This window comes from Rattus norvegicus, chromosome 2, assembly GCF_036323735.1.
Source record: "Rattus norvegicus strain BN/NHsdMcwi chromosome 2, GRCr8, whole genome shotgun sequence".
Lineage (NCBI taxonomy): Eukaryota > Metazoa > Chordata > Mammalia > Rodentia > Muridae > Rattus > Rattus norvegicus.
In genome coordinates this window covers 13,629,482-13,648,267 of record NC_086020.1, presented here as the reverse complement: position 1 = coordinate 13,648,267, position 18,786 = coordinate 13,629,482, and the positions used below count along the sequence as shown (strand labels likewise).

Genomic DNA, 18,786 nt, shown 5'->3' with positions numbered 1-18,786 from the left:
ATAAAGTGGAGGCCGGGGTCTGGAGAGACGATGCTCTTTTAGAGGACCTAGGTTCAAGTCTCAGCACCCACATGTCGGCTCTCAACTGTCTGTAACTTCAGTTCCAGGAAATCTGCCAATCTCACACCTATGAACATAACATAAAATTAAATAAATTATTAACACAGAAAGTGGAGGCAGAGGGTTGGATCAAAAATCTCAGTCCTTTTCCTTGCTTGGAGCTTCCAATGAAAGATGCTGCAATTGTTCTTATAACTCCCAGGGCGGCTTTGGGGCCTTCACTGTCTGAGTCTAGGGTAAAATGACGACCCCCTCCCTGCCTCACATACACATGCCAGAGAGTGCTATCAGACAGAACTTGATTGCCTTAATCCTTGAAGCAATTAGGTATTATGACAGTAGGTAATAAATTAGGTATTAATACAGTCTGAGATGACACAGATTTTGACCTCAACCCTTGCCTTGCAAGTGTGCATTTCTAGTAATTCATCAGTGAACGCTCAGAGTGAACACTTGAAGACAGGCTTCAATCGATGGTAAAATAAAAACCCTGGTAGGATGGGCAAACCTGATTCTCTCTGGGAGCAGCTTACAGAGGAGCGGCAGCGTGGAGTGCCCCAGGCACAGCTCCAAAGTTTAGCACCTAAGAGAACCTGCAAGGCGCCTGTGTGGCACCCGGGACTGTGGGCCCTGCGTTCGGGCAGGTCGGCTTGGGCGCTGGAAGAGTCCATTAGTCATGGCCAAGGCGGGGAGTTCATCACGCCTGCTGCCAAGACAGTCGCCCCCTCTCCGCCGATCAGGTGAGCCCAGCCCCCGGGCCAGAGTCCTATTGGAGCAGAGGAGCGCTAGGGGGAGGGGCGAGGATGGAGTCTTAGGCTAGAAGGGACAGTGCGGGAAAGGATTAGCGGCGGTGGAGGACAGGGACATTGCAGTAGGGGCAGCGCTGGGTGTGAAAGGAAGGCCCGGCACCGGCGGAGACCGGAGGGCACGCAGATGTCGGTGACCTCAGAGCCAGGTAAGATGTGACTTGGGGCTGGGAATCCAGTGGGTCGGGGAGTGCGACAGCATCCCTTTGGCGGTTCCCGGGCAGCAGCCACTGCACCTGTTGCAGTAGGTTGAAGCCAGAGCGGCGCGGAAGGCGGGAGGCAGGAGGGTGGCGGCGGTGGGGGACAAGCTGGTGGCCGGCTGCAGCTAACGGGACAGCGGCCCGGTGCCTGCCGCCTGCACAGGGCTGCTGCTTTACATAGCTGCTTCCAAAGCTGCCATCTCAGAGAAGGGGAGAGTGGAATGAGCAGAGCGAAAAGTTCCCATTTTTCTCTTTCTGCCCAGTTGAAACCCAAGCTCTAGTTTCAAAGTTGTCCCGTAAATAATTGGGCAAGAACTGCAGGCGGTCAGCAGATAAAACTTCTTTCTGGGACTATCGAGGTAACTTTAACGGAGTCTTGTTAATGTTCCAGATACCTACTGCATCAGGGAATTTCAGTAAAACACACTGTTGTCAACGAGTTTGAAATTAGCATAGAGCATAAAAATTCCTTATGTATATACAGGTATATCTTTTGTATTTTACATTTCCCGAACTATTTTGGATTTTTTCACTAAGGAAATAACTTTAAGGTGCAACATTAAGTTGTATATAACGTGGATAAACTAACACCTTACAAAATCCATAGCCTTTAAAAATGTACATAATGTGTTTATAAGTAAGCTGCACATCTTTAGAAATTGGAATTAAAAATTTAATTCCTGACAGGAAAAGCTCTTACCTTAAGTGATTTGGCACTAACAGTTACAACCACCTTCCACTGCTAAACAGAAGTTTCCCTCTTTGTGAGTCATCTGTCCAAAGAAATGAAGAAAAGGGACATTAAAGAAGGCAGCAGATGTTTAATCAGGATGCAGGTACCAGACTTTAGTTTCAGGTGATTCCCTAGGCTAAGTAGTAAACTCTTATCCGTTTACAAATCCATCCTGAATTGTTACAATAAATGCCTGCGATTGCATGTGATGGAGAATTACATCCCTTTGGACGTGAGAAATGTTCTTCAGGATTTGGTTTCTTCCCTTATAAAATCAAGCCGTTTGTGCTACAAACGCAAAGATTTAGTCCAGCTAAAATTGCATCGTTCAAGATTGTATCATTTTAAAAACGAACGATGGATATATTAAATACATCCAAGAAAAACTGAACAATTGAATGATCTTATTTCCATGGTGAATATGTCCAGCTCATTCCTTATTCAGACATTAATAGTGAGCTCCTTGACGTCCTTTATAAAAAGACCTTATTTGACATATCACCGTCATAAACTGAAGAGTAGTATCCCAATTCCCAGACAGTGACACTGAGACTGGGAACTTTCAAGATTCCTGCTTTAAGCCCCCAGTTATGAAGACCTGATCAATGGGTCTTTTTGGAGTGCTCCTCCTCAGACGTCCATTATGCTGAAGTTAGGAACGCCACCTTAATCTGCCTATAGACTGAAGAAATCTGACTATACCGTGCCCACAGTGAGACAAAGGCTCACCATGTGAGAAATCAAGTCTTGATGCCATCAGATATAGGAATAAAGAATTAGTTAACATTCACAGTATTTCAGAAAATAATTTACTTTACGCTGTTGAATTCCTATTGTATTTGATCTCATAGAATAATAATATGAGATATTATTGGGGGCACAAATGTTCTTATAGAAATAAAAACAATTGTTAGAAATAGTGTGAAGGATCAAAAGGTCAGGCTATACCAAAGAATGTCAGCTGTTTCTTCCCTGTTCAAAGACAAGGAGGGACGCTGTGCTGTGGGAGAAGGGGCTTCACAGCAGTTAGCTGTGACCAAAGGTTTTGTTTACATCCTCATGAATGTCAATGACTCGCTGCTTTTGCCTAGTGTACACAGTATGCCAGGAATCCGACTAATCCTTTACACAGATCTACTTTATAATTAGCCGCAGACTGTAATTTTGATTTCCATATGAAGAAGCTAAGGCAGAAAGATCTACATCCTGGGAGAATTTCCCCACCTTCTAAAACACTTCCTTCATCAATGTGGAGGACACGAATGAACTCCTGAAGCACCAAGAGAGGCCTTGTAGCCAAACTGGACTGACTTCTTCTTTTCACTTGTATGTGACAACACCGGAACTTAGAAAAGTTGAGAAGCAGTTCAAACCCCTGTTCTATTTCCATTTTGGCCAGCTGAGCAATCCCTTCATAAATTTATTGTCACTTGCAGATGCCACTCCATGTATGCTCTTGCTGGATTGATGCCCTTTCATTTAAAAAATGTCAAGGTTGGGCCAATTAGAAAGCAAAGCCTTTAAGGACAGAACCTGTTGTCTTTCCCTACAGATGTAGCTAAGTTGTTGACCAGTTGAATCAATGGCCTGTTGTTTATGTGCACCCACTAATTACATTAATGTTGCATATATGAGATGTTTATGGCGTGGTCATCATTGCTACTTTCTGGAGGGGTGATCTAGTGGTTCACAGATCCTGTAGATGTACCGAGGTCCATACAAAATTTTGTTAGTTTATGAAATAGTCAAGATAACGTAAAATGAGGTAGAAAGTTCAAACAGTACAATGAATAAAAGTCACCGTAGCCTTCCTCATTCAAACACTGTGGAGAAACCCACCCAGAGAGTTGCTTTTCACCCCGTAGCTCCTGTTGCGTCGGGCTGAGAGCTCAGTGCTTTGTTGAAACGGTTTATGCTTTAAAGTTCTGCTTCGTTTGAGTGCTCTGTCACTCCCGGGCAGGTTAGATAGATCAATAGAAATATTTGTTGATAATGAAGATAAGCGTATCACTAGCAGATCATGCAAAATGGAGCAATATGAGAAATTGGTTTCTCCAGTGGCTTGCGCAGGCAAAATCTTTGTATATAGGGAGGGCTCCCCATAAGCTGGGTTGTCAGGCCACACAGGAAGTCCCTGCACCCCAGGTCTGCTGGACTGATTGTGGTGTAGCAGAAGAGGGTGGAGCTGGAGCCTTGGAAATGTGGTAGCACAAAGGCTGTGTTTTCTGATTCCACTGTGACACACTATCCACTTCAGAATGTACTAGACCAAGTCCCTCCCCCAGCCGCTGGGCAGGTGGTCACAGGCCCTTTTCTTGTGCAGTCAGGCATAAGTCTGGCTGTCCCTCAAAGGAGGGCAGAGTGCTGGTAGGCTATTTCTCACTCACTATTAATGCTTTTTAAAGCCAAGAGGGAACCTGTCCTATAGTAGGGAAATATCGGTTGTTAGAGTAATTGCCCATAAATGAGCTTTGACACAATACAGAATTATTGTTATAAAAAGGAGCTGGATTCTTTTAAGGAGAGGTAGTGAGAACACTTTTCCATATACACACGAGTGTAATTATATTGAAATGGTGTTTTAAAGAGTGTCTTTTTTCTTTTTATTAATTTCATGAGTTTGTTGCTGAAAACTTTTCCCTAGGTGAATTTTCTCAGTTTATATAACATAGTCGAGAATAGAGTCTTTTCATGTTTTCTTTATTAGGGGCTTAGCGTGGCTTTGAGCCAATGGTCTGTTCACATCTTGGTACATCAGCGTATTTGAAGTGCTGAGAGCGGCTAAGTGAATTTCCCACATCTTAAAGGTTATGTAAAGAGCTACCTTTTATGAATAGATTTCAAACAATTCTCAGCAAGCCAAGGGTACAGACGTGGAGCAGAAATGCATTTCATTCTCTGAAGTACAAGGTCCTCTGTCTGTCTTTAGTTTTCCTGAAAGGCAATTAGCATTTCAACTACCCATTTGGTTACATGGAACCAAGTACTTGGGTCTACAATTTGCTGCTCCCTGTCTGAGGCCTTGAGTGCTCGCTCTTGTATAATCCTCCCCAAGTAACCTTCTCTCCAGCATCGTTATTGTGGCTGGTCTTAAATAATTACTCAACAGACAGTTTGCCTTCAACTGTAGGGTTCCACAGGGAAAAGGGGAATGAAATGCCAGGCTAATGAGGGGACGGTTATAATTATGAATAGCCACCTTTACTTGTGACACAGGTTGGAGGATATAAAATAGCCTTATATAAAAGAAAACAGAACTCCAGAAAAGGCACTTGTGTGTCGTGGTTAGCTGTTCTCTGCATGCAACACGCACCACAAATAAAGGGGGGTATATTCTGCTATTACCGAGCTAGGATGACTGAACCGACAATGAAGACACTTTTTAAAAAAATCCCAACTCTACTGGCTTTATGCAGGAGCTATTTTCTGTAATTTGAGTCGAAACGGAAAGACTCTTAGGTGTTCTAACAAGTGAAGGGTGCTCCGAGCAAAATTTTGAGAAGATTTAAGGTTTCGAGTTTCTGTGCTGATTGGAAATAGGCTTTTGTTGGCTTCTCTAGCCATGGAGTTTGATAATTTGGCGTTATCACTATGACTCACTCATCTCCTCGCAGCCCTGGGAAGGAAGCACCACATTCACGATCGTCCTTTCGTGAGGGCGATCGGAGTGATGTTAGTCTTTAAGTAGAGGGAGAGCGATTGGCTTCTGCTTATCTTTGCACCACTGCCTCTGCGCGTTTGTACTTACTGTGCAAATTCTTTGGAAATAAAGTGATATCCTCACGCTTCAGATAGATACTGACCAGGTGAAAGGAGACATAAAAGCAGTGCTTTCAATAGGATCCTTGCAAGTAATGGGTGTAATTTTAGGAAACTCTATGAGATAGTGGAGTTTTTCAATCTGTGCCTAGAAAGTTCTGTCTGCACCAGGTATGCTGGCACAATCCACAAGGCCACACCCTACGTTTGCCCAGTGCCTGGGAGAGAGAATGGGAACTCACTGGAGCCTCTGGGTCCAAGCTTGGAATGACTGAAGAACCTGTCAATGCTTCTGCTGATGGAAGCCGACCCTTCCCTGTTGCCCTCCAATAAAAATGTGAAAACTAATCTATCTGTGGCTGGCATTAGAGCTTTGGTATCTTCTACTCAGCTGCTGTATTCCTACTGCTGATGACAGACGTGGTATGGAGGAGAAGGCCCCCAAGCCACCTGAAGGCTAGTCAGTTAGACTGGGAGGTGTTGCAGAGACAGAAGAGAGAACATGCTGACGGTCGAGGAGTGGACTGGGAAATATGGCAGGCAGATCAAAGGCACAGAGGCAGGAAGCATCGAGGTGTCTTGTCCCAAACGTGTTATTTGGGTCTTGCTTGAACTGTTTGTTGAAAGAAGCAGAGGAGACACAGGGAAACACGCACTTCATGTTTGGGGTCTAGCCCCTTTCTTTTGGCATGTTTTTCAAGAGTCACCTGTATGTTTTCCTTAATTGCCAAATCGTACTCTAGTGTATGGATATAGCGTTCATTTATCATCCACTGATCCATGGGGATTATGTTCCTTCTACTTTGTAATGATTATGCTGCTGTAAGATCTCTGTACAGTTCTCTCTCTCTCTCTCTCTCTCTCTCTCTCTCTGTGTGTGTGTGTGTGTGTGTGTGTGTGTGTGTGTGTGTGTCCATGGGGCTCTTATGTTCTTGGGGAAGAATTTTTCCAAGTCCTTTGCCATTTTATAACCTTGGTTATTTGGTTACTTCTATGGAATTGTAGAAGATATTGGAGAAATTCTTACCATATATGGCACTTGTCAATTTTTCTGCCAGTGTATAGACTTTCATTTTCTTGATAGTGTCTTTGTCCTTAGGGAGCTAGTGACGGAGCTAAGATGTTGATGATTTATGTAGTATTTTTTTTAGTTCCTTATGTTTGGGTGTCATATCTATAAAACCATATCTTAGTCCAGGACCACAGAAATTTATTAGCAGGACTCTGATCTTAGTTTTATACCTTCATCTGTCATGTCTTTTTGTGTTAAGAATTTGGGGACTAACTATTTTTATTTCCATTTGGGTATACAAAGTTTACATGGCATTTGTTGAAGAGATTATGATTTTTTTTGCCCTGAGGAAGAACATTTAAGAAAGTTAGCTGTGACATTGTACTGTATAACTTAGTCACATTTAATATGATTGCAGATTCGGTAGGTCTAATGTCCATCACCTTTCCCCGGATCCTCCTCTGCTCCTTGATTTTACAAAGGTATTTTCCCAGAGGTGTCTCAGCCTTGCGGTTGCTTCCTTTATTCTCTTCTTTCTGTCCATTTTGTTGGTTGCCCTGGGGCTCACAGAAGTCTAATGTGTAACAACCATGTTCAGTTATTACGCTGTGTACAAAGCTCTGGAGTCAACCCACAGGATTGAAAAGAACAGAAACAGAACAAAACAAAGAAACCTTGACCCCCAAAAGAAACAAACACAAACCCATCACCACCACCAAACCCACGTTTCCTGCGTGTCTTAAATACTGTAGGAGATTTTATGTATTTTTGTTGTGGGAGCTTTACTATATAGTAGTTTTTAATTTTTTCACACACATTCGATTTACTTTTTGTTTTCTGTTTAAGACAGGGATTATTTTATTTAAAATCCATCAGTGAAGTGGGTGGCTTGGGTCTCTGACAAATTATTCATATTTAAAGCCTAAGTCAGTAACTGTATGAAAACACACATTGCCACATACAAATTAACTGGTCAGACCACAACTTTCTATGTTGGAACAGAATAAACAGCCCTGTGAAAGCAGCACCTTGTGACATTTAATTTAGAATTCCTCTCCTTCTTCACCCTCACCTGCTACAGAATCCACACCAACCTCTTCATAATCCTTCTCCAGGGTAACCATGTCCTCACGGGCCTCAGAGAACTGCCCCCTCCTCCATGCCCTCACACACATAAAGGCACGCTTGGCATATACCTCAGATCAAACTTGTGATCCAGGCGAGCCCAGGCCTCAGCAATGGCTGTGGTGTTGCTCAGCATGGCTCTCTGGACCTTGGCCAGGTCACCACCAGGTACCACAGTGGGAAGCTGGTAATTAATGTAATCAATGCTAACCTTGAAGCCAGTGGAGCACTAGTCCACAAACTGGATGGTACGCTTGGTCTTGATGGTGACAATGGCAGCATTGATGTCCTTGGGGACCACATCACCACGGCACAGCAGGCAGCAAGCCATGTATTTACCATGGTGAGGGTCACATTTCACCATCTGGTTGGCTGGCTTAAATCTGGCATTGGTGGTCTCTGCTAAAGAAAACTGCTTGTGGTAAGCTTTCTCAGCAGAGATGACAGGGGCATAAGTAACCAGAGGGAAGTGGGTGGGAAGGTAAGGCACCAGGTTGGTCTGGAATTCTTCTTAGATCAACATTCAGGGCTCCATCAAATCTGAGGGAAGCAGTGATGGAAGACACAATTTGACCTGCCAACCTGTTTACATTAGTGTTGAGGTCAATGTTGAGGTTTCTACGACAGACAGATGTCATACATGGTCTCATGAAGGCACAGAGTGCTCTAGGGTAGTGTGGGTGGTGAGGATGGAATTGTAGGGCTCAACCACAGCAGTAGAAACCCGGGGTGGGGGCGGGGTGCTGGGTAAGTGGAGAACTCCAGTTTGGCCTTCTTTCCGTAACTGTAATCGACAGAGAGCCGCTCCATCAGCAGGGAGGTGAACCCAGAGCCAGTTCCCCCACAAAGCTGTGGAAAACCAAGAAGCCCTGCAGACCCTGTGCACTGGTCAGCCAGTTTGCAAATTCTGTCCAAGACAAGGTCAATGATCTCCTTGCCAATGGCCACGGGCACAGTTATTGGCAGCATCTTCCTTGCGTGTGATGAGCTGCTCTGGGTGGAAGAGCTGGCGGGAGGTGCCAGTGCGAACTTCATCAATAACGTGGGTTCCAGGTCTACGAACACTGCCCGGGCTCGTGCTTGCCAGCTCCTGTCTCACTGAAGGTGGTGAAGGAGTCATCTTCTCCCCTAGTGGTCTTGTCGCTTGGCATCCGGCCATCAGGCTGGATGCCATGTTCCAGGCAGTAGAGCTCCCAGCAGGCATTGCCGATCTGGAGCCTAGCCTGGCCAACGTGGATAGAGATGCACTCACGCATGGTTGCTGCTTCGAGGCTGCACTGCGGATGGCGGAGGCGAGGAGGAAGTGTTGCTTCCTCCAGTGCGACTCTTAGGCGGTCGATGTAAGAGAACCTGCCTCAAGGACACTGTGGTTAGGACAAAACGGCAACCAACAGATTGGGAAAAGATCAGATAGAGGGCTTATATCCAAAATATACAAAGAACTCAAGAAATTAGACCGCAGGGAGACAAATAACCCTATTAAAAATGGGGTTCAGAACTAAACAAAGAATTCACAGCTGAGGAATGCCGAATGGCTGAGAAACACCTAAAGAAATGTTCAACATCTTTAGTCATAAGGGAAATGCAAATCAAAACAACCCTGAGATTTCACCTCACACCAGTGAGAATGGCTAAGATCAAAAACTCAGGTGACAGCAAATGCTGGTGAGGATGTGGAGAAAGAGGAACACTCCTCCATTGTTGGTGGGATTGCAGACTGGTACAACCATTCTGGAAATCAGTCTGGAGGTTCCTCAGAAAATTGGACATTGAACTGCCTGAGGATCCAGCTATACCTCTCTTGGGCATATACCCAAAAGATGCCCCAACATATAACAAAGACACGTGCTCCACTATGTTCATAGCAGCCTTATTTATAATAGCCAGAAGCTGGAAAGAACCTAGATACCCTTCAACAGAGGAATGGATACAGAAATTGTGGTAAATCTGCACAATGGAAAATTACTCAGCTATCAAAAACAATGACTTTATGAAATTCATAGGCAAATGGAGGGAACTGGAAAATATCATCCTGAGTGAGCTAACCTAATCACAGAAAAACACACATGGTGTGCACTCATTGATAAGTGGCTATTAGCCCAAATGCTTGAATTACCCTAGATGCACAGAACACATGAAACTCAAGAAGGATGACCAAAATGGGAATGCCTCACTCCTTCTTTAAAAGGGGAACAAGAATACCCTTGGCAGGGAATAGAGAGGCAAAGATTAAAACAGACACAGTAGGAACACCCATTCAGAGCCTGCCCCACATGTAGCCCATGCATATACAGCCATCCAATTAGACAAGATGGATGAAGCAAAGAAGTGCAGGCAGACAGGAACCGGATGTAGATCTCTCCTGAGAGACACAGCCAGAATACAGCAAATACATAGGCGAATGCTAGCAGCAATCCACTGAACTGAGAACGGGACCCCCGTTGAAGGAATCAGAGAAAGGACTGGAAGAGCTTGAAGGGGCTCGAGACCCCATATGTACAACAATGCCAAGCAACCAGAGCTTCTAGGACTAAGCCACTACCCAAAGACTATACATGGACTGACCCTGGGCTCCAACCTCATAGGTAGCAATGAATATCCTAGTAAGAGAACCAGTGGAAGGGGAAGCACTTGGTCCTGCTAAGACTGAACCCCCAGTGAACGTGATTGTTGGGGGCAGGGCGGTAATAGGGGGAGGATGGGGAGGGGAACACCCATAAGGAAGGGGAGGGGAGGGGTTAGGGGGATGTTTGCCCGGAAACTGGGAAAGGGAATAACATTCTAAATGTAAATAAGAAATACTCAAGTTAATAAAAAAAAAAAGAGAGAGAGAGAGAGAACCTGCCTCAATTTACTTTCGAGTGCCCTTAATTCTTACTCTGAAAATCCTTTCTCAAAAGGAAAGAGAAAGAAATTCTCTTAGTTTTTGTTCATTTGTGGATTTCATCTTTGATTTGATTGGTACCCTGGTACCGCCCCCCCCCCCCCCCATTCTTGATGGTCTGTTTCGTTCGGCACTTTGAATTCATGAACCTTGGATTCTCATGGGAAGACAGATGTAAGCAGGATATTTTTTGTGATTATGGCTTCTCAAAACTTGCAAGTGTCTGTCTTTGTTGCTTTTTGCAGCTCAGTACTAGTTTTCTAGATATTTATGTCTCTTTGGGCTCAATTAGTTGAAATTTGCCAAGCTGTTCATGAAGACCACGTTTTACAGCAAACTGAACCTTTCGGCCATCCCTTCTTTAGGGACTCCCTCAACACAGCGTTTCCTTTCCTTCCGGAGCTCTAAGTGGTTTTAGTGTATTTAATGTTGCACAATAGGACTGAAGCAATTTATTTTTCTCCTTTGATTTTCAATTCTTGAGAATAGATAACTTTACTCATCTTCAGGTTCGACAATTTTCTCTGCTGCTTTGAAGCCCAGAGGTTTTTCCCCTAAGGTTAGTTTATGTTGGTTACTCATCCCTGAGCCCGTGTGTTGTCTGCAGTTTTTATTTCCATGTCTAGTGTGTTTTGCTATGGTTGAAGATTGGCCATTTTAAGTAATATAAATTTAAGTTTGCAAATCAGCTTTTGAACTTGAATGTTCTGGTTAAACAGCGTTATTGTATTTCTCAACTCTGGAATTTCTATGTTTCTTTTTCTGTTTCTTTTCTTTTAAACAAATGATTTTTAACTGTTTATTATTCTCCATTTGGTTAGTGTGATGACTTATTTTGGTTGTCAACTTGACCTACCAGGGAAGGGGAACTCTCAATTGAAGAATTGCCTCTATCAGATTGACCTATGGGTGTGTCTGTGGGGAAAGAGTCCAGCCCACTGTGGGTGGTGCTACCCCTGGGCAAGTAGTCCTAGGTTGTATAAGGAATATAACCAAAAAGCCAGAGGGAAGCAAGTCTGTACGAACAGTCTTCTGCAGTTTCTGCTTCAGTTTCTGCCTTGACTTCTTGTTTTGGGTTCTCTCAGGTGTCATTGAGGTTTGTCAATGGCTGTAACTTGTGCAGTAAAACAAACCCCTTTCTTCCCAAGATTGGGTCTGGTCAGTGTTGTATCACACCCACAAAAAGCCTAGTAGCACAATACATAGTCGTTCACCTGTACCCTTTTTAGTTACGTAGGCATGGCTTCCTAAGCTTTTGGAAAGGGGTTAGAACGGATATGATTTCGGTGTGGTCAGCCCCACATCCAGGTTGTTCTTTAAGGTTAGTTTATATTGGTTACTCCTCCCTAAGCCTTGTGTTGGCTGTAGTTTTTATTTAGTTTTTGCTACAGTTGAAAACTGACCATTTTAAGGGATAAAATCTTTTGCGTTAGGAATCAGAATGTATCGACTCTCTTTGTGGGTTTTTTGGTGATCCGTTTAGTAACTTTTTGAAGTAATTTTAAAGTGTCTGCTCTTTTTATGTGTGATCACTGTGTCTCTGCTTGGTTGGTTTTACCTGTGTATAAGTGGACAGAGATTTCCCGGAGTCCTCGAGTGCAGTGGGTCCCCCGTTTCGAAGCACTCTGTGAGTGTTCTTAGTGTTCACATCGAGGAGCATGACAGTTTACCTCAGCCTTCACATTCTCTTCTCACAAAGCCAGCCAAAGGAGGAGATTTGGGTCTTCACAGGGTCTTCACGAGTATTTATGCAGTCTGAGCTTATGTTTGGTTTTCAAGACTGCGTCAGAGATCGTCAAAACCCCTGGGGCATGTGAGCACGCACATGTACATGCACACATAAAATAAATTGAGGGGGCGTAGACATCCATGGGCGTCGCCTCCCCTTTAGGGGAAAGGAGAGTGGGGGGGACTTGCATGAGGGAGTACCAGGAGGAGAGGAAGGGCTGGTATTGGGTTGTAAAGGGAATAAATAAATCGAATAATTTTTTTAAATGTAAAACTATTATAGTAATTGCCTCTTATTGATACTTAGACCTTTCCCCCTTGGGGATTATGGGAATTTCTTCCTGTTCATCTTGTGCTTTCTTGATGTGAATTCCATGAGTTCTTAAGAGCACCATTGCCGACTCTTGGTAGATCCCTCCCACAGATTAGTTCTCTAGGAAACCTGGCTCATTTTCACTGAGAAAGGATGTTAGAGACAAACCTCTGGCATCGGCTATGCTTATCACTGAGCGGTTGCTATTTCTAAGTCATTTAGTGGGAAAGAGCCAGGAGACGTTATGAACTTAACCTAGTCATGAGCTAAGAGTGCTGCATAGTTGAAGAGGCTTTATGTAACTGTTTTCTCATCCGTAGTTATTACTTGATGGATCATATAATACCCGAAGCTTCAAAAATACATGACACGGTGAGAAAAATATGGCTCTAAAACCTATTTTCTAAAGCCGAATAGTTTGGTTTTAGCATGATAGTGATATTATTGAGGATGCTAAATGAAATATACACTTTCTTTGCAATTGTATTTGCTGTTAGTGTTACTCTATCAAAGGTATTAAATGGTGTAGTCTGAAGCATGAATAGTCTCTTGCGTTTGATGGACCCTCGTGGGACTTTTTTGCTTTGTAACATACATTTATTTATTGATTGATTGAGTGATTATTTATTTATTACTTATTCACTTTACATCCTGCTCAGTGCCCACCTCCTGGCTACCCTCTCACAATCTTTCCCCCATTCCCCTCCTCTTCTCTGAGCTGGTGGAGGGCCCCTGGGGATCCTCTCACCCTGGCACATCAAAGCTCTGTGACCCTAGGCACACCCTCTCTCACCAAGGCCAACAGTGCAGCCCAGGTAGAAGAACATAGCCCACATTCAGGCAACAGATTTTTGGATCATGAAGACAAAGCTGCACATCTGCTCCATATGTTCAGGGAGGCCTAGGTCCAGCCCGTGTCTGCTCTTTGGTTGGTGGCTCAGTTTCTGGCAGCCCTAAGGGTCCAGGTTAGTTGACTCTGTTAGTCTTGCAGTCTTCCTGTGGAGTTTCTATCCCCGTTGGGCTTCACAATCCTTCCTCCTATTCTTCCATAAGACTCCCCAAGCTCCGTTCACTGTTTGGTTGTGGGTGTCTGTATCTGTCTGAGTCAGCTGCTGTGTAGAGCCTCTCAAAGGGCTGCTATGCATTGTCCTGCCTGCAAGTACAATGTAGTAGCATCATCAGTAGTGTGAGGGATTGGTGCCTGGCCATGGGATGGGTCTCAAACGGTGCTGGCCACTGGTCGGCCATTCCTTCAGTCTCTACTCCATCTTTGTCCCTGCAGTTCTTGTAGGCAGGATAAATTTGGGGGTCGAAAGTTTTGTTGGTGGGTTGGTGTCTATTGGGGTTCTTGCCTGGTTAGAGGATGTGGCCACTTCAGATCCCTAATGCTGTGGGTCACAGCTAAAGTCACCTCCTTGATTCTTGGGTGCTTCTCTCATCCCAGGTCTCTGTCTTGTCCTGGAAATGCCCCCCTTCATACCCCTGTCAGTTGTAGATTTCCATTCATCCTCACAGCCATCTGGCCAGCTCTCCTGTCCCTCCACACAGCTGATCCTGAACTCCCTCATTCCCTCCTCACTCCCTCCCCATTCTCTCCCCCACCCAGTGCCCTCCCTCCATCTGCCTCCTATGACCACTTTATCCCCTCTTCTAAGTGAGATTCAAGCATTGTCCCTCACTTGTGTCTTCCTTCCTGCTTAGCTTCTTTGCGTCTGTGGAGCATAGTGTGGGAATCCTATATTCTATGGCTTAATATCCACTTATAAGTGAATACATACTGTGCATGTCCTTTTGGGACTGGGTTACCTCACTCAGGATGATATTAAGTTTCATTTATTTGCCTGCAAAATTCATGATCGTTTTTGCTTTTTTTTTTAACAGAGCTATTTTCTTTTTTGTTTAATTTTATTTTTCTTGGATATTTTTATGTATTTACATTTCAAATGTTATCCCCTCTCCCATCCTCCTCCCCCTCCCCTATTACTATGAGGATGCTCCCACTCCTACCTACCCACTCCCACCTCAATGCCCTGGAATTCCCCTACATTGGGGAAATGAGTCTTCACATCCTCTGCTACATATGCATTTGGAGCCATGGGTCCCTCCATGTGTACTCATTGGTTGTTGGTTTAGTCCCTGGGAGCTCTGGTGGGGACTGGTTGGTTGATACTCTTGTTCTTCCTATGTTGTTGCAAACCTCTTCAGCTCCTTCAGTCTTTTCTCTCACTCTTCCATTGGGGTCCCCTTGTTCAGTCCAATGGTTAGCTGCAACCATCCTCATCTGTATCAGTAGGGCTCTGGCAGAGCCTTTCAGGGAACACCCATATCTGACTCCTGTCAGCAAGAATGTGAATTATTTGAAATGCAAGCACTTCTTGGCATCAGTAATAGTGACTGGGTTTGGTGGCTGCATATGGGATGGATCCCCAGGTGGGACAGTCTCTGGATGACCTTTTTTTCAGTCCCTGTTCACACTTTGTCCCTGTATTTCCTCCCGTGAGTATTTTGTTCTTCCTTCTTGAGCTTCACAAGGTTTGTGATTTTTTCTTAGGTATTCCAAGCTTTTGGGCTAATATCCACTTATCAGTGAGTGCATACCATGTGTGTTCTTTTGTGACTGGGTCACATCACTTACGATGATATTTTCTAGTTCCATGTTTTCGCTTTTAATAGCAGAATAGTATTCCAATGTCTATATGGACCACATTTCCTTTATCCATTCTTCAGTTGGGGGACATCTAGGTTGTTTTCAGTTCCTGGCTATTATGAACAAAGCTGCTATGAACATGATGTGATCAATTGTCTCTGTGGGATGATGGAGCATCTTTTGGGTATTTTCCTAGGAGTGGTATAATTGGGTCTTAAGGTGGGTCTATTCCAGTTTTCTGAGAAACCACCAAATTGATTTCCAAAGTGGTTGTACAAGTTTGCAATCCCACCAGCAATGGAGGAGTGTTCTTTTTGCTCTGCATTCTGCTTAGCATGTGATCTCTCTTGAGTTTGTGATCTTAGCCATTCTGGCCTGTGTAACACGGAGCCTCAGAGCTGTTTTGACTTCCATTTCCCCGTTGATTAACGACTTTGAACATTTCTTTAAGTGCTTCTTGGCCACTTGAGATTCCTCTGGTGAGAATTCTCTGTTTAGCTCTGTGCCCCATTTTTAAATTGGGCTATTTGGGTTGTTGCTGTCTAACTTCCTGAGTCCTTTTTTATGAATTTAGGTGAAAGTTCCTAAGTCCTAGGTCACTGATTTGTCCTGTAGGCAGTGTTTTTGTCTTACAGAAGTTTTTCAGATTCATGTGGCCTCTTTATCAAGTGCTGATGTGAGAGCCTGAGCCACTGGTGTTCTGTTCCAGAAAGTGTCTCCTGTACCAGTGCCTTCAAAGGCATTTCTCACTTTCTCTTCTATGAGATTTAGTGCATCTGGTTTTATGTTGAGGAACCTGGTCCACTTGGACTTGAGTTTTCTCTTCTCCATTTTATGATTTTGGCCTCTTTATTAAAAAACAAAAATCAAGTGTCCATTGGTTTGTAGGTTTATTTCTGGATCTCCAATCTGATGCCATTGATCAATGCGTCTGTCTCTGTACCAATACCATGCAGCTTTTATCACTATTGCTCTGTAATAAAGCTTGAGGTTAGGGATGGTGATTCCTCCCGATGTTCTTTTATTGTTTAGGGTTGTTTGGGCTATCCTGGGTGTTTTGTTTTTCCATATGAGTTGAGAATTGTTTTTCAAGATCTGTGAAGAATTGTGTTGGAATCTTGATGGAGATTACATTGAACCTGTAGATTGCTTTTGATAATATGGCCATTCTTACTATGTTAATCCTAAACATGCAGCCTTATTTTTTGTTTTCTTGGATTTGTGTGTGTGTGTGTGTGTGTGTGTGTGTGTGTGTATGTGTGTATGTGTGATGACACACATGCTCATGCAATACACAATTATAACAACACAGCCATCCAGAAGTCTGTCTATTAAGTATTATTTCCCATAGGGAAGGAAGCAATGGGTAGTGGATGAATGAAAATGAGAATGTTTTTGTAAAGCTTTAATCTTGAATCTATATAAATATATCATAATATTCAGAAAATAAAGATTAGATTGAAATGTCCTTCTAACTGAGATAACAAATAATCTTTTGGAGACCTGAGTCTGAAAAAGAATTGGAGAATTTAAATTGAAAATGTAAATTTGGAAACTCTTTTAAAACAAGTGTGAATGAGGAGGTCAGCCTATCACTGGCGTCAGAAGGAGGGCAGAGGTGTAGGAAAGGAAGCCAGGCACCAGATTAGTTAGAAGGAAAACAGAGGACTGTGGCAGCTAGGAGTCATAAAAATGGGACCTAAGGAGAAGCAAATGACCACCTGTTCGTGTAGGCCATTTTTGAATTGCTGTATATATGTGTATATATATGTACCTATGTATATATATATGTACATATGTATATATATATTCTGAAATTCTAGTAATATAATTCATAAGCAGGAAATATATTGAATTGGGTAACTATGAAATAGGAAAGTGAGTTTAGATTTTAAAAGAAATTCAAGTAAGTCAATTCATGTTAGCTCACTAAAAATGGAACTAGATTTAGAGGAGGAAGAAAGAGAATGTGTTATTAAAATGACCCATGTGAGAAATTACACAAATCTTAGGTGAAGATCAATATGCAATATTCAATATGGGTTTTTGTGAACATAGTAGTTATTTCAGACATAACATGACAATCAATTTTGATTTATACATTTATCAGTTATTTCTAGTTTATATTTAATTTACACCAACATTAATTATTCTGTTTAATACATCTGGACCAGAGTCATAGGCAATTTCAAATGTGTTGCCAAAGCAGATATGGCTGCTGTGGGGTTAGAGAGACATGTATGTCTAAGTTGACACAAAATGGAGTCAGGACCAGATGGTGTTACCTTAGTCAGTTATAAGTTTACATGGCTCTAAGCCCTCAGAGAAAAACGACAAAGACCCCTTTCTTCAGTATTTGTAATTGTTGGTCCTTGAGAGATGGCTCAGCAGTTACTCAAAGGTACTGAGAACCTGAGCTTGGTCCTCAACACTCACATGGAGAAGTGGGTCTCCACCATCTGTGACTCCAGCTCTCAGAGACCCACTGCCCTTTTCTGGTTTCTGTGGGCAACCACACCCATACGCATGTACTCCAACACAAGCAAAAACGTGCTCTCATAATTAAAGTAAAATATTGGAACAAAACAGAATGATTTAGCCCAAGTTTCAGGAAAGGACAGTGGCAATTGTCAGGAAGGAGAGTAGAAGAAGCTAGAGAGGTTGGTATAATGTCACTGTGTGGCCTTTGAGAGTATCAGGCACACACACGTGTGTACAGCCACGTCGTGAAGGCAAAAACACCCACACATACAAAGTTTATAAAAGAATTAAAAGCTGAACTGTTCTTTAAAACTTTCTGGTAAAGCACATAGATATAACTTGTGATTTTAGCGATCTATCCAATTGTACCTGTCATCTATTCTCTTAAATACTGCTATTGAGAAGCTCGCTTCTGTGTGATTATCTCTTTAAATAAGAATGCTATCATATTATGGGGATTTAGTCATTCTCCTTATTGCCCTTGGCTGTCAATCATCCCTTGTCTATATTTAAAATAATTTCAGTGACTTCATATAGTAAATAACCTATGGAAGCATGGCTGTAAAAGGGTTATGCACTCATGCTAACTAATTAATGACAGGCTAAATTGCTCACCTGGAACTGCACAGTGTTAAGCAAAAGAAGATAAAATGCTAGCTCAGCCACAGCTTGGCTAAAGGAGAAGCTAAGTGCTAGGGCCTCAGGATTCGCCTCTAGGTTGGTAGTGATTGAAAAATGCTTCTCTCACTATTTACAGTGAGTTCCAATGCAGTTGCTCAAAATACATACTGTCTTACTTCTGGAAGCACACTTGGAGAGGCTTTTTATTATAGACCTTGTAATTAATATGCATTTTTGAGTGGGCAGTGTGTCTTAGGCATTGTACTAACTGTTACATACATATTATTTCAATAGCACTATGAATAGCTTTTGAGGCAGATGATTTAATTCCATGTTTTCTGATGAAAGAAGAGAATTAGAAGCACAATTAAGACTTAGAGATGCTAATCCACTGGCTAAGGTTTAACCTCAGCAGTG

At 43.0% G+C, this 18,786-nt stretch overlaps 1 protein-coding gene and 1 pseudogene across 2 annotated transcripts in view; one reads left to right on the top strand and one right to left on the bottom strand.

The window, feature by feature from the left end:
* Positions 1-860: 860 nt before the first annotated feature.
* Positions 861-18,786, top strand: part of Adgrv1 (adhesion G protein-coupled receptor V1) — a 580,259-nt gene continuing 562,333 nt past the window's right edge. Inside the window, exon 1 of one of the 2 annotated variants that reach the window (XM_039103389.2) lies at positions 861-1,015. In XM_039103389.2, the coding sequence (XP_038959317.1) occupies positions 994-1,015 (22 nt within the window). In that variant the 5' untranslated portion in view covers positions 861-993. The remainder of the gene's footprint in view (positions 1,016-18,786) is intronic. The other variant, XM_039103390.2, reaches the window with a different exon arrangement.
* On the bottom strand, positions 7,614-8,951 carry Tuba1a-ps3 (tubulin, alpha 1A, pseudogene 3; annotated as a pseudogene).